General features: G+C 39.3%; 1 protein-coding gene across 5 annotated transcripts in view; it reads left to right on the top strand.

Annotated features, from left to right (window-relative positions):
- The first annotated feature begins 1,245 nt into the window (after positions 1 to 1,245).
- The window catches only part of LOC124798196 (speckle targeted PIP5K1A-regulated poly(A) polymerase-like), a 178,280-nt gene continuing 165,626 nt past the window's right edge, over positions 1,246 to 13,899 (top strand). For 2 of the 5 annotated variants that reach the window (XM_047261495.1, XM_047261499.1), the window contains exons 1-3: positions 1,246 to 1,465; positions 2,519 to 2,663; positions 7,427 to 7,544. In XM_047261495.1, coding sequence (XP_047117451.1) covers positions 2,528 to 2,663; positions 7,427 to 7,544 — 254 coding nt within the window. In that variant the 5' untranslated portion in view covers positions 1,246 to 1,465; positions 2,519 to 2,527. Of the gene's footprint in view, positions 1,466 to 2,237; positions 2,361 to 2,518; positions 2,664 to 7,426; positions 7,545 to 13,899 lie in introns of all 5 variants that reach the window. The other 3 variants (XM_047261496.1, XM_047261497.1, XM_047261498.1) reach the window with 3 other exon arrangements.

Consider the following 13,899-nt stretch of genomic DNA (forward strand, 5'->3'; position numbering starts at 1 on the left):
ACTGCAGTTTTGCTGTTAGACCATACAAATCCAAGGCACTTCCTGATGTTGTAGTCAGTTCAATGTTTTCTATATTTTTGTAAACTGTTGTGCGACGCCCAGTATGCGCGTCCGGGATAACGCTCCCGCTGGCCACTGTGAAAACGCTAAGTCCACGCACAGTACATAAGCGAGCGCGCACTCGCGCTACGCTCATTCTGTGTCTTGCTGCTGCACAGCAACTGCACTGAGCGCCGCCAACATGCCTTACAGGAGATATCGACGTCGTCTTCGCACAACAGTTTACAGGATTATAGAAAACATTGAACTTACTACAACATCTGGGGACAAGAAAAATCGCATTCCAGTGAAGAGTGTTGCAACCCGCGCTCTCGTCGATGGACCTTGTGTATTTCTTGGATGTTCTCTTAATTTTAGCTTGGACATAAACGACACTGTCTCACATGGAAATGGATGGTTCACTGTCGCCATAGTGAGAGGTGGTAGTGGAGTGGCTAGTGTTCCTGGACTTGAAAGTTTTACTTGGGTATCACTGCACAGGAAACATTTGATGGACTCAAAGCCAAGACTGAAATATAGCAACAGGACATAACTTGTTTTTATAAAAGATACTTGAATCTCTATATTGAGCTTGTCTCAGAGATCAAAAGACAATTTGACCTCTCCGATCCCATTTTTGAAGTCATTTCTACAGTGGAATCTAACGTAGCCCGATCTTACGCTGTTAAATCCTTGTACTCTGTCGTAAAGAGATTTCCTGTTCTTCAAAAATTAATCAACTGTGAACAATTGAATTGCCAATGGAAAAATTGTGCTATGCTGGAGCAGGAGAAATTTGGATTAGATGTAAAACCTGCCCCTGTGTACTGGAAGAAAATTTTTGATACCTATGAAATCTGCAGCCAAAACTCCAAATTCCCCAAATTTACGAGAAGTAATCATCCTTCTCCCCTGTCTTCTCTTTTCTTTCGAACCGACGAGATAAATGATGAGAAGCAGTATATGGCATCGCTCAGCCCAGTAAATTCCGGTTGGGTGTGTAAAATAGTTAATTTTTAATCTGATTCATGTTCTTTTTCTTGTATGTAAGTATTGTTGCAACTATTTTTGAAGTGAATGGTATCTTGAGATATAATAGGGTAATCTGACGATCCTGGGTGGGCTATTACATTGATAGGCATTGGCGACCCTGGTCGTCGGGTGTTTGTATGTCACGGTAACTTCTTTGATTTGTTTTGAGATTGTTGAATTTACTTCATAGTTGTTGCTAGTGTTCTGCTTGTTGTGATATGTTGTGTAGGCGTAATGTTTGTGCGAAATAGTAGGCTTGTAACATTGGTGCATCGTAAGTTCTTCGTTTCCAATACCTAGTGTGATAAGCATGGTCGCTGCTGAGGCGTCTGATGTTAAAACATTCCCTTATTAAGGAAACGTTTAAATATCCAAATTTTTTGATGGGAAGCAGGTATGTGATTTTTGTATATAAATATGTTTTCAGGTGAAGTATTGCCGCAAATTGATCGAATATGTACACCCACATACTGAAAGGTGTTGTATGTTTATAAAAAGCCTTCAGTTAACCTAGATACTTGTGAACAGAACTGCATCCCCAATCAGGTGCAAGAAACTGTGGGTAATTTTTGTGTTTACATCTGGAGCCCTTTAATCCATTTTATCGACCTACCTAGATAAACTCTAACACAGGTCTATCCGTACACTTGTAAGGCCAATTCCGTTTTGCTGCTTGTATAATATAAAATTTGTTGAATTGTTACACTCCACTCTCCCGAATTTATCAGTTTTGTTGCTTTTGTTCCTTTCTTTTTGTTTTGTTTCCACCGATTGTTATGTAGTCTTCCTCGGAGTCAATAAAAACCCATTTGCTTCTTATTATTATTTCATGAAATGTCGTTTCATTTGTGTTTGTTACAAGCATGTTGTGCGTCCTGTTGACCATTCGTTTTAGGTTTCGTTCATTGATCAGGCTGCTCTCAGTAGGCTTTAGTTGGTAGTTTGAAGTATGCACTGCAGTTTTCAATAAATTTGCTGTAGTTCTGTTTGCCCGTGCCACTTATGCTATAGCCCTACCGGTAGAACACTCGCTCTTTCACGGTGTGACAGGTCTGTTTATTTCCCATAGTATTGGGAGGGGTGAATTTTAGTAATCCTTTATCTTATAGATAGTTCATCAAAAAAATCATTATTCGCTTTCTCATTCCATGACTGAACTGTTTCAGGAGCTTTATCAGATGCACATTGCTGGATGGTTTGAATGAATAAATGAACCTGCTGCAAGAGTGGTTTTCCAAACTGTGTATAGTTTTCAGTAAAAGTTTAAAGACGAAACTTAATGTTGTGCTGTAAGATATCGTATCACACTTTTAAAAGTGTATCTCAGTTGATGGATTATTGAAATGTTGTCCACTGATGGCAGTATAGTTTTGTAGTTCTAAAAAAAATAAAAAATAATGCTGCATTCATTACGTGAACTTTTTTTTTCATTTTTTGTCGTATGTAGACGTTGGTGATGGACGACCAGTATCGTGAGTGCAATTATTGCAAAATTCCAGTACCAGCTTGTAAATTTCATGAACATCTAAAAACAAAAGCTCATCGTGAAAGGAGGATGGCGTCAAAATTGGAATGTGGTGTCTATATCAGTCGTAAGTAACTATAGGCTATAAGTGTTATAGTATGATAAAAAAAACCTGTGTTATCTCTGTGTTTGTTAGTATTTTTCATTTAGCGATTAAAATTCTTCTGGGTGTTGTACCTTTTCATCGTATAAAATATGTTAATTATTTCTTGAACATGCTCACGAAAACCCAAATATTGATTTGCAGACTGTCACTAGTCACTGACAAGCAGGCTAGCCCACGAATAGTTTCTTTCCTACCCTCTCCTTTTTTGTCATTGTATTCTATGGCCAATTACAAGTTTCACAGGTATTTGTATTGACCCTAATTGTCTGCAATAAATAGATGCACCTTTCCTTCACCATAACTAGGCTTGCCCTGAGGAAGGTTGTTGTAATATGGTTGTAATGTTGCTTTTACAGTTATACAGTGGTGTAGTACAACACCCATAACAATTTTAAATCTCATGACACTGGCCGCGGAAGCGTGCATAGTTACATTTTTCACAGTCTTATAGTTCTGATTAATGGCAATACTTTTTAGTTTTCTGTCTGTAAGTTACATGATATTCAGTACATCAATTGAGGTACCAGTTCAGTGTAAGTACGTAATTTGAGTTAAACTCCGGGCTGTGCTCAACGAAAGGGGGCTTGCCATCTAGTGGCAACATACTTTCAGATATTTTTTGTTCTTCATTGGATGGCAACCTTTCTGTAGTCCTTGTATTGATCTTTGTTTGCAGTATTTTTAGTGCATCCTGATTTTTTTTTTTTTTTAGGGCCATCTGCTGTAATTTAGAGTTCCGTTACAAGTTCCTTAATTCCTGTAATCCATTTAATGTTGCTCTTACCATTCAAGAGTTTTTCTACTATTCTTGTACTAATTATATTTTCTAAAGAACAATGAAAATAATCAATTTTTGACCATATAATGTAATTGGACAGATAAAAACTCTGCTCGCTAAACAGCAGTGGGAGAACACACATATGAAAAAAGGTTTTACTTATCCAAGCTTTCGGAGCCAGTGGCTCCTTCTTCTGGCAGAAGGGTTGAAGGGGAAGGTAGAGGGGTGAAAGAAAGGGAATTGGAGAGGTTTAGGAAAAAGGGGTAGAGTTCGGAAAAGTCAGCCAGAACCGCAAGTAAGGGGAGACTTACCAGATGGGATGTGAAGTGAAGACAGGTTGTTGGGGACTGCACCGGACAAGATTTGATAACCTGAGAGCTTAAAGGTGAAAGATAAAGATAGTGTAACATGCAAGGCAGATATTACTGCTGAAATATTGTGCACAAATTAATAAGAGCAAAAAGCGAAGTGTATTGTATGTGTTACTGGGGAGGGATAGACAGTTCAGAAAATAAAAGATGTAGAAAACTAAAACAGAGTGAAGATAGAGTAGTTTCTGGGAAGAAATGCTGAGACAAAAGTAGTTAATGTTAATTTAGGTCAGGTTAGTGGCAAGAACGAAGGATATGTTGTAGCGTTAGTTCCCACCTGCTGTGTTCTGAGAAACAGATGTCTGGGGCGATAATTCAGATGGTACTTGTGGTGAAACTGGTGCCGAGGTCATGACTGCCCTATTGTAGAGCATGCTCTGCAACATGATATTTTTTGTTGGCATTCTACACCCTCTGTCTATGCCCATTCATCCAAACTTATAAATTGGTGGTAGTCATTCTGATGTAAAAGGCTGAATAGTGTTTATGTAACAGTTATTGTATTGCACGTTTTGTTTCACTCTTTGATAGCATATGTTTTGCCTGTCAGAGGGCTGGTATAAGTGGCGGTAGGTGGGTGTATGTGGCAAGTCTTGCAGTGAGGACAGTCATGGGGGAGGTGCCATAGAGCAGGGAGATGGATGCAGAAGCATAGAACTCTGACAAGGATATTGTGGAGATTTGGAGGGTGACCAAGAACAACTCTTAAGTGTGGTGTGCAAAATCTCAGACAGAATGGACTTCATTTCAGAACATGATTTTAGGAAGTTGAAGTAGCTGATCAGTACATTAAAGACCAGGATAATACTGAGTGACAAGTGGTGTGCTCTGAAGTTGTTTTTTCAAGGTATCAGCTCTACTGTGATTATTTGTGATGGCTCAGGAAATCTGCTTTTGAACTAGGCTAGTGGGGTAATTACATTTAGTGAAGGCTAAGGTGAGAATGGTTATGTATTGCTTTAAAGAGTCTGCATCCGAACAAACATGTTTGCCTCGAATGCCAAGGTTGTATGGAAGGGAACGTTTGACATGGAAAGGATGGCAACTGTCAAAATGTAAGTACTGTTGTTTGTTCATAGGTTTAATGTGGACAGACTTGTGTAGCTAGCCTTTGGAGAGAATGAGATCAACATCAAGGAAAGTGGCGTCGGATTCAGAATAGGATCATGTGAAATTTCATTGGGAGAATGTATTCAGAGATTCCAGGAATTTTAACCCTGAGATTATAATGGCAAAGATGTCATCAATGTATCTGAACCAAATCAGGGGCTGAAGACTTATGGAGCCCAGGAAAGACCACCGAGCAACCTATGAAAAGGTTGGCATAGGAAAGAGCCACCCTGGTTCCCATGACCATATCCCTGATTTGTTTGTATGTTTGCCTTCAAAGGTGAAGTAGTTCTTGGCAAGTTCAGCAGCAGACTGACCCTGTACGTGGAGGATGTTGGTATAGAGGGAGCTGGCATCAATTGTGACAAGCAAGGTGTTTGGTGAGAGTGGAGTGGGTAAGGATTTCAGATGATCTAGGAAATGGCTTTTGTCTTTAATATAGGAGGGCCATCTTTGGACTATGTGTTGCAGGTGTTGATCAACTAAGGCAGATATACGTTCAGTGGGTGCTTTGAAGCCAGCAACTATAGAATAGCCAGGATGATTGGGTTTGTGGATCTTAGATTCCTGGTGTTCTCACACGTCCAAAGAATGAGATGAATTTCTTCCTGACCATGATCATTACTGTTTCTGTTTCCTTGTTTGCTATTCTCCAGTGCCTTGTTTATTTATGTATGTCCTAATTGTTCTTCTTTCTGTCTTTAGCATTTTGTCAGTTTTTTATGTATTACTTGTTTTAAAGTTGGTTTCAGCTGCATGTGTTATTTTTGGTTATGTAACTGTTTTATAATGTTTGAATTTTGCAGCTATCAGTGGACTTTTTTATTGTGTTTTTGCTTATGTGATTTACTTTGTTCAGTTTTTTTAAATACTATTTTATGTTGGCATTCTACATTTATCAGCAATTTTGAATTTTGTATTGTAATTTTGTTTGCCTTTATGGATCAGTTAGCATAATCTCTACTTAATAAATATTATAAAGGGTAAAAACCTAATATTCATTTATAAACACCCTGTATATGATAATGTCACAATCTGAGGCCAGAAGAATCCCTAAAGACCTAAGCAGCAATGGGAAATGCTTTAAAGGAGTGTCCTCTTGTAACTGCTTGGGAGCCCTAGTAACAAATGATAACAGTATTGGAAAGGTTATAAGGGAAAGAATACAAACAGGAAATGCAAATATGCAACTTTTCAGAAATAGTCTTGTTACAAGAAAAACAAAATGCTGATATATAACTCCCTAGTCAACCTAGTTATCACATACAGGTCAGAGGTATGGACATTGACGGAACATGACATAAGTGCACTAAGAATCGTGAGCGGAAAATACTATGCAAAATATATGGTCCAAAAAGGGAGGAAGAAGGATGGAGAATACGTTACAATGCTGAATTAAAAGTGTAGATAGAAGATAGGGACATAGTAAAATTTGTGAAATCCCAGCAAATACGATGGCTAGGATAGAATTCCAAAGAAAATAATGGAAGGTGTGATACATTCAGCTAGGCAAAAAGGGAGACCTAGAAGGGGATGGATTGATGATGTAATAGTGGATCTCACCAGTATGGGAGTCCAGGGATCGAAAAAAGCAGCAAAGAACTGAGAAATGTGGAGGAAGATCGTTGAAGAAGCAAAGACTCACTAAGGGGTGTAGTGCTACTGAAGGAGGAGGAGGAATAACTTACAGTTATAAATGATATGTCAATGAAAGAGCAACTCAGTTTTACCAAGAACCTTATAAATGTTCAGTGTGAGCACCGTTTGTCACACAGCACACATCAAATCTTCAGGCCATCGTAGGAGACAGCTTGTCCCTTGGTGGAATGAACAGTGTTGTTCACCACTAAAGGAGGGGAGGAAAGTGCTGCAGAGATTCAAATGCAATCCATTTCAAGAGGATCTTGAAGTCTTTTAGCTACGTAAGTAAAAAGTCCAACAGACAGTTAAACAGAGCAAGAAGTTAAGCTCCAACATCACTTGCATACTACACTGTAGGATTTTAAGGTAAGTCATTAAAATATCCAGAAGTGCGCACGTCCTGACAGAAATAAATAATGCAGTTAGTGAAATTGAAACTATTTGGGTCATTGTCAAATGGGAGCCGAGACAGCCAGGCAGTGTAAAAAATTCCATAACCTAAACTAAATGACAATAATTCGCATTCCAAGTCAGATATAAAAGAATGCCAAAACAGTGCCAGTGAAAATTTACGTAATCCTCGAATAACCTGTAAAGAATTTCAGATTATATACATTTTAGTACTTGAAATACATAATTTATTTTCTTACCTGTAATTGTTTACTTAAAACATCATCCCATTGGCTGTGAGAAACTGATTCATTAACAACCTTGTGACTTAGGGATGTTGTTGACACTGCAGCCAACACAGACTTTAACTCCCATCTTTGTTAATTTGCGAACATCATAATACTTTAATATCTGAATGTGTTTCTGTTTTTCAGAACTACCATTGAGAGTAACAAAGGAAATACTAGTGGGAGTATTGGAAAGGTTTGGTAGAGTTCGTGCGTATTCTTTAAATTCACACGCAGGCACAGCCATAGTTTATTTTGAAGACAGGTGAGTTGTCTCAGTGAAATTTGGTGTGTGTCAAATGTACAAATTAGTGAATTTTCACACAGTGTGTAGTACTCTGTAGAAATGGTTAGTATTGTTTTTGAAATTCTGATGGATATATGACAAAAGTACCGTAGAGTTTCTTCATGGCCACAGCAGTTGTTGTTGGGGCGGGAACCGAAGGGTGAAATGGGCAACCATCGGCACACACACACACACACACACGAGAATTTTTCATGAAGGCCCTGCTGCCTGAAGTGATAAGTCATTTGAAAAAATTACATTATTACTACTTTGGCACATTGTCTCATGTTTTCCTACATGTTCTGATTTGCCCTTTGTTTGTGACTTATTTTGCATTCTCACTTGTCACTTATTCCCATTTATTTGTACTATGTTCGTAATAATCCTTTTCCTCCTCACTCACTCCCCCTCTCCCTCCCTTCCCCCTCTCTCTCCTCCCCCTCTCTCTATCTCCTCCCCCTCTCTACTCCCCCCTCCCCCTCTCCCCCTCTATCCATCTCCTCCCCCTCCCCCCTCTATCCCCTCCACCTCTCCCTCTCTCCCCCCTCCCTCTCCCCCCTCTCTCCCTCTCCCCCCTCTCTCCCTCTCCCCCCTCTCTCTTCCCCCTCCCCCCTCTCTCTCTCCTCCCCCCTTCCCCCCACCTCCAGAATTAAATGAAACAGATTTTTGTGTCATTTGTGTGTTTTATTTACACCATTACACATTTTGATAGTTCATACAATCATCTTCAGATGGATAATTGTGAGAATTTCATTCTTCCAGTATTTAGTAAGTCTGAAGACATACTAGGGAAAAATCAGTGAGGCTTTTGATCAGACAGAGGTACAACTGATCAGATATTTATGATGGAAAAGTTCTATGAATATGATATAGATCTGCATTTCCTATTCATTGACTTCAAACAAGCCTTTGACAGCGTAAACTGGCAAGGACTACACAGAGTACTGGAAGAAGTTGGTATATGTGCTAAACTAATAAGACTAATCAGAATGACAATGACAGAAACAAGAGAAAAAGTATAGGCCCCTAGCAGAACAAGTGAAAGCTTTGACTTTAATAAAAGCGTGAAGCAAAGTGATTGTCTCTCCACTATCCTATTCAATATAGTTCTACATAGTGTAGTAAATAAAATCAATGAAAGAGGCACCATATTTTTGAAAATTAGCCAGATATGTGCATACACTGATGACATTGATAGAGTAGGAAGAAATATCAATACACTCCAAGAACATACCGGGCAATGGAAACAGAAACCTTAAAAATTGGCTTCGCAGTAAATGAAAGCAAAACACAATACAGGATGTTTATAAATGAATATTGGGGTTTTAGTGCTTTCTAATATTTATTACATTAAACTTACAGTTATAAATAATACGTCAAACGAAAGAGCAACTCAAACAGTTGTGTTTGGCACCAGTGTGCATGTGCAGCATGCAGTGTTTCCGCCACAATCCACTAAACGGCGGTAGTAGCGAAGATGGTGACTAGTGAACACAAAACATTTTGTGTTTTGCAGTTTGCAAAGACCAAATCTGTAGTTACTTTGCAACGTGCATTCCGGCTGAAGTTCACTTGTAATCCTCCAAGTGATTATAACATTCATAGATGGTATCATCAATTTGAAGATACCTGCTGCCTTTGTAAAGGGAAGAGCACAGGACGACCAAGAGTTAGTGAAGAGACTGTTGAGCGAGTGAGAGAGTCGTTCACTCATAGCCCAAAGAAATCAGTTGGGAAGGCTAGTCGTGAACTAAAAGTTCCTGTGTCGACTATTTGGGAAGTTTTAAGAAAACGCATAGAACTATGTCCTTACCGTTTACAGTTATTACAGGCTCTAAAGCAGGCAGACCATGGATTACGTGCCAACAAGGTGGTACACATACCACGCGATTCGCCTAAAGTGACTGTTTTTTGTGCCGTATTCTGGTGCGAAGTTTATGGGCCTTTCTTTTTTGGTGAACCTACTGTAACTGGCACTTCTTACCTTGATACACTAGAGCAATGGCTCTTGCCTCAGTTGGACGAAGATGAGCCAGAGAACTTCATTTTCAGCAAGATGGTACGCCACCTCTCTGGCATAGCGAAGTATGTGATTGGTTGAACTTCTCTGTACCCGAGCCCTGGATAGGCCACAAGGGGCCCAATGACAGGGCTTGCTTTGCATGGCCTCCATGTTCACCTGACCAAACGCCATGCGATTTTTTCCTTTGGGGCTTCATCAAGGATCATGTGCACATGCCTCCGCTACCAGCAGACCTCCCTGAATTAAGAAACAGCTGTTGCTATAATCGCTGAACACACAGTTATCGACATTTGGGAAGAACTCGGCTATAGACTTGATGTGTGCTGTGTGACAAACGGTGCTCACACTGAACATTTATAAGGTTCTTGGTAAAACTGAGTTGCTCTTTCATTGACATATCATTTATAACTGTAAGTTTAATATAATAAATATTATAAAGGGTAAAAACCTAATATTCATTTATAAACACCCTGTATATGATAATGTCACAATCTGAGGCCAGAAGAATCCCTAAAGACCTAAGCAGCAATGGGAAATGCTTTAAAGGAGTGTCCTCTTGTAACTGCTTGGGAGCCCTAGTAACAAATGATAACAGTATTGGAAAGGTTATAAGGGAAAGAATACAAACAGGAAATGCAAATATGCAACTTTTCAGAAATAGTCTTGTTACAAGAAAAACAAAATGCTGATATATAACTCCCTAGTCAACCTAGTTATCACATACAGGTCAGAGGTATGGACATTGACGGAACATGACATAAGTGCACTAAGAATCGTGAGCGGAAAATACTATGCAAAATATATGGTCCAAAAAGGGAGGAAGAAGGATGGAGAATACGTTACAATGCTGAATTAAAAGTGTAGATAGAAGATAGGGACATAGTAAAATTTGTGAAATCCCAGCAAATACGATGGCTAGGATAGAATTCCAAAGAAAATAATGGAAGGTGTGATACATTCAGCTAGGCAAAAAGGGAGACCTAGAAGAGGATGGATTGATGATGTAATAGTGGATCTCACCAGTATGGGAGTCCAGGGATCGAAAAAAGCAGCAAAGAACTGAGAAATGTGGAGGAAGATCGTTGAAGAAGCAAAGACTCACTAAGGGGTGTAGTGCTACTGAAGGAGGAGGAGGAATATTTAGTAGGTTAGTAGCATCACTTTTTATGACGCATGCTCAAATGTGTTCCATTTGTATCAGTTGCAGATCTCAAGAGCTTGTCCTACATAGATTAAATAGATGTAATAGTCATGAATCAGTGACATCTGATACACCACACATGCCTCCTGGGTAATTCCAAACAGTGAGCACCTCATTGGCTGTGTATGGGTTTGGCCACTGTGTGGCATGACAGTAGAATGTTGTATGCCACAGGGACAGTAGAATGTTGTATGCCACAGGGTGCAGGGATCTTTGTGTAACTACCTGGGTCATGAGGATGGTGCAGTCCTCCAAGTAAAAATTAAAAGAGGATGTCAATGTCAAGGTTTTCTGGATGCCGATAAGATGGACGGCTGTTGAGGTGGAATACTCGCGAGCAGGCACCTGCCACACCACTGTTGTATAAAGCTTACCCAGGTAACTGGGCCTGTGTCTTGATGCACCGTTATTTTCTTAGCTTTTCGTGGGATGTCCATGAAGCCAATATTTTGTCTATCACTCCCAGAGGTTTTTGTGGCCCATTGGTCCAAACCTCAAAGAGACCTCATGTAGCTAGTCCACTTGGGATTTCCATTACCACCAGTAATTGATCACATCCCTTGTTGAATAACACTTTCGTCATTAATAAATATATGAAAGTTGCATTTGAGAAAGTATTGCTTTTTGACATACATAAAGCATTAGAGAGACTTTCAGGGAAACTTAAATCTATCAAGAGTCTGCGTAGGGGTACACTCCTAGTCGAGACAATGAAAGCTATCCAAGTAAACAAGCTGTTAAATGCTAGATCAATTGGAGAGTATGGCATCAATGGTGAGCTGCACACATAATTAAACTGGTGCAAAGAAGCTGTAACCTGTCATGATATCATGAATGTAGATTCCAAACTGCTTCAACAGGAATGGGAAAGTGAAAGCACCACAGAAGCAAAGAATTTCATGAAAAGAGTAAGTTGTGAATTCAAGGAGACATGAGGTTTTATTCTAGCTTTCCACTACCATAGTTACCCAAGTACATTGCAGCGGACTTTATATGCCTTAAAGTTAGATCCTCCATACCTGACCCTATATACTGCTAAAAATGTTACACTTCTGTCAAACCATCATGGTTTGCAAAACTGAGGCTTCGTGCAGAAGAGGGACTTCAGCTGCAATAATTAGACTCTCATTGTACTGCATCACCCACATATATTAATGCTTTCACTACCATTGGGACAAATACTTCCCATGACAGGCTATCAGAGAAGTGGTGAGAATTTGCTGCATGTTACTGCCATGTATCAATGTCCCATTGGTGAAGGGAAGCCAGCGAATAGTTTACAGAATTCTTATAATTACAGCCCGCACTTGTAGGTTATGGTGTCTTCAAGTTTCATCTTAACCTTCTACTCTGTATTGTTGCATTGAATTAGTTTGAGCCTGCAGGTAGGCAACTCAATTAACATAGTTGCAAAGCGGGCTGTTGTTGCGCCTTCCCACAAAATTTGTGTCAGGAAATTGCATGCTCTTACTGATGTGCCCATATTGAACTCCTGTAATGTGACTTACAAATCAGAGAGATGCGAACCCTGGTGTTACCTATGAATAACTGCATACGTCCCACCCATACCCATGTTGAAAAATGAAACAGCAGGAAACAACTTTTTGATATTGTTACTTCTGACTTTGACATTAATTGAAATACTTAACATTAATAAGTTTCTTTTATTGGCCATTTTACAGAAGCTGTATGCAATTTGTAGTAGTTTAAAAGAAAAACATCTTTTTGTGCTCAGCAACTGAAAAGACGTTTTCCTTTTAAACTACAGCAATTACTTACATTGATATCTTTCGCCTCAAGAAAAAATTGGTAGTCAAAGGGCTAATTGCCCCCAAAACAACCCTGTTTGCAGCAAAGGCTGTTTAGTATTCCAAGCAGAGAAGGAACTGCAGGACATACATAATGCATCTCATTCTCTTAGGTGATGGAGGCATTTAAAGCTGTACAGCCACCTATACATCTCAGTCTTTACCAAAAAAAGGCACCCAGACATTGATAGGTGAATGAAGCGCAACAACCTACAGCTTTAAAGATAGCAGCAAACTTGTGCCACTGGTTACACAACCAAGTTTACCTACATCTGAAGCAGTGCTGGTAGCATAAGGTGCTGTCGAGAAAAATAATACACCCTCTTGACAGACAGAAAATGAAATGGAAAGATGTTGCTTTTAAAACAGCCTTAAGACTGTCCCCAAAAGCCAAGATGGTAATGGAAAAGTAACAAGCCAAAAAGATCAGTTCCAAAACCATCAGACCTTGTGACCTTGATCTTGTCTGATGGGTCGGACAGTGACTGATGATATGGATGTCACTGTCTGCCTGAGGAGACCATCTAGTCTCTCAAGCAAGCCTCCTACTGCTGTAACTTCCCATCATGGAGAAATAGTGGGGAAAGACATTATAAGTCATCGCTGCATGCCTTGCATACTGCAGTCCAACATGAATGAGTTCAGGATACATGACTCAGCTCAGGGAAGACCAATGTGTATATGTTGTTCGGGGCACATTTTAAATTACGGGTAACATCCCACTCCCAATCCCAGTTCTTTAAACAATTGAACTCCCTCGTATAAAACAGTTTCTAACATTTGTTACTTTACAAATGAATAAGTGCAGTAAATTTTTGACGTTAAACATGTAAAACATTTATGATTTAGATGAAAACCATAATGACATTGGCTTTATTAGTTTTGGGTTATTCACGTAGAGACGAACAATAATGTTTCAGAAAAGGTTTGAAATTATCTGTAAGTTTTGTTGGAAGTCATTAAGTGCTCTCATTGTCAAATACTGGATGAATATAGTCTGGGTAATGTGTGCGTTATGAGTTATGCTTCCACAAGACATAGGCACAGTTTGTAACTTAACTTTAATCCATGATGTATTGTGTTAAACTGTAAACATAAAATTATATGTCTTAATTTGTATATTATGTCAGCATTTTAAATTTTTAACTTCAGTCAATAATCATACGAAATACTGAAAATCAAATTTGTGTTGCCCCTCGAAACTGTTAGATGAGCAGCATGCACCGGTGACTGTGCACTGTGCAACATTTGAGTCACCAAGTAATATAGATCTGAGGCCCCTGAGCTACATGCTCAAAAAGG

Source organism: Schistocerca piceifrons, chromosome 5 (genome assembly GCF_021461385.2).
Source record: "Schistocerca piceifrons isolate TAMUIC-IGC-003096 chromosome 5, iqSchPice1.1, whole genome shotgun sequence".
Taxonomy (NCBI): Eukaryota; Metazoa; Arthropoda; class Insecta; order Orthoptera; family Acrididae; genus Schistocerca; species Schistocerca piceifrons.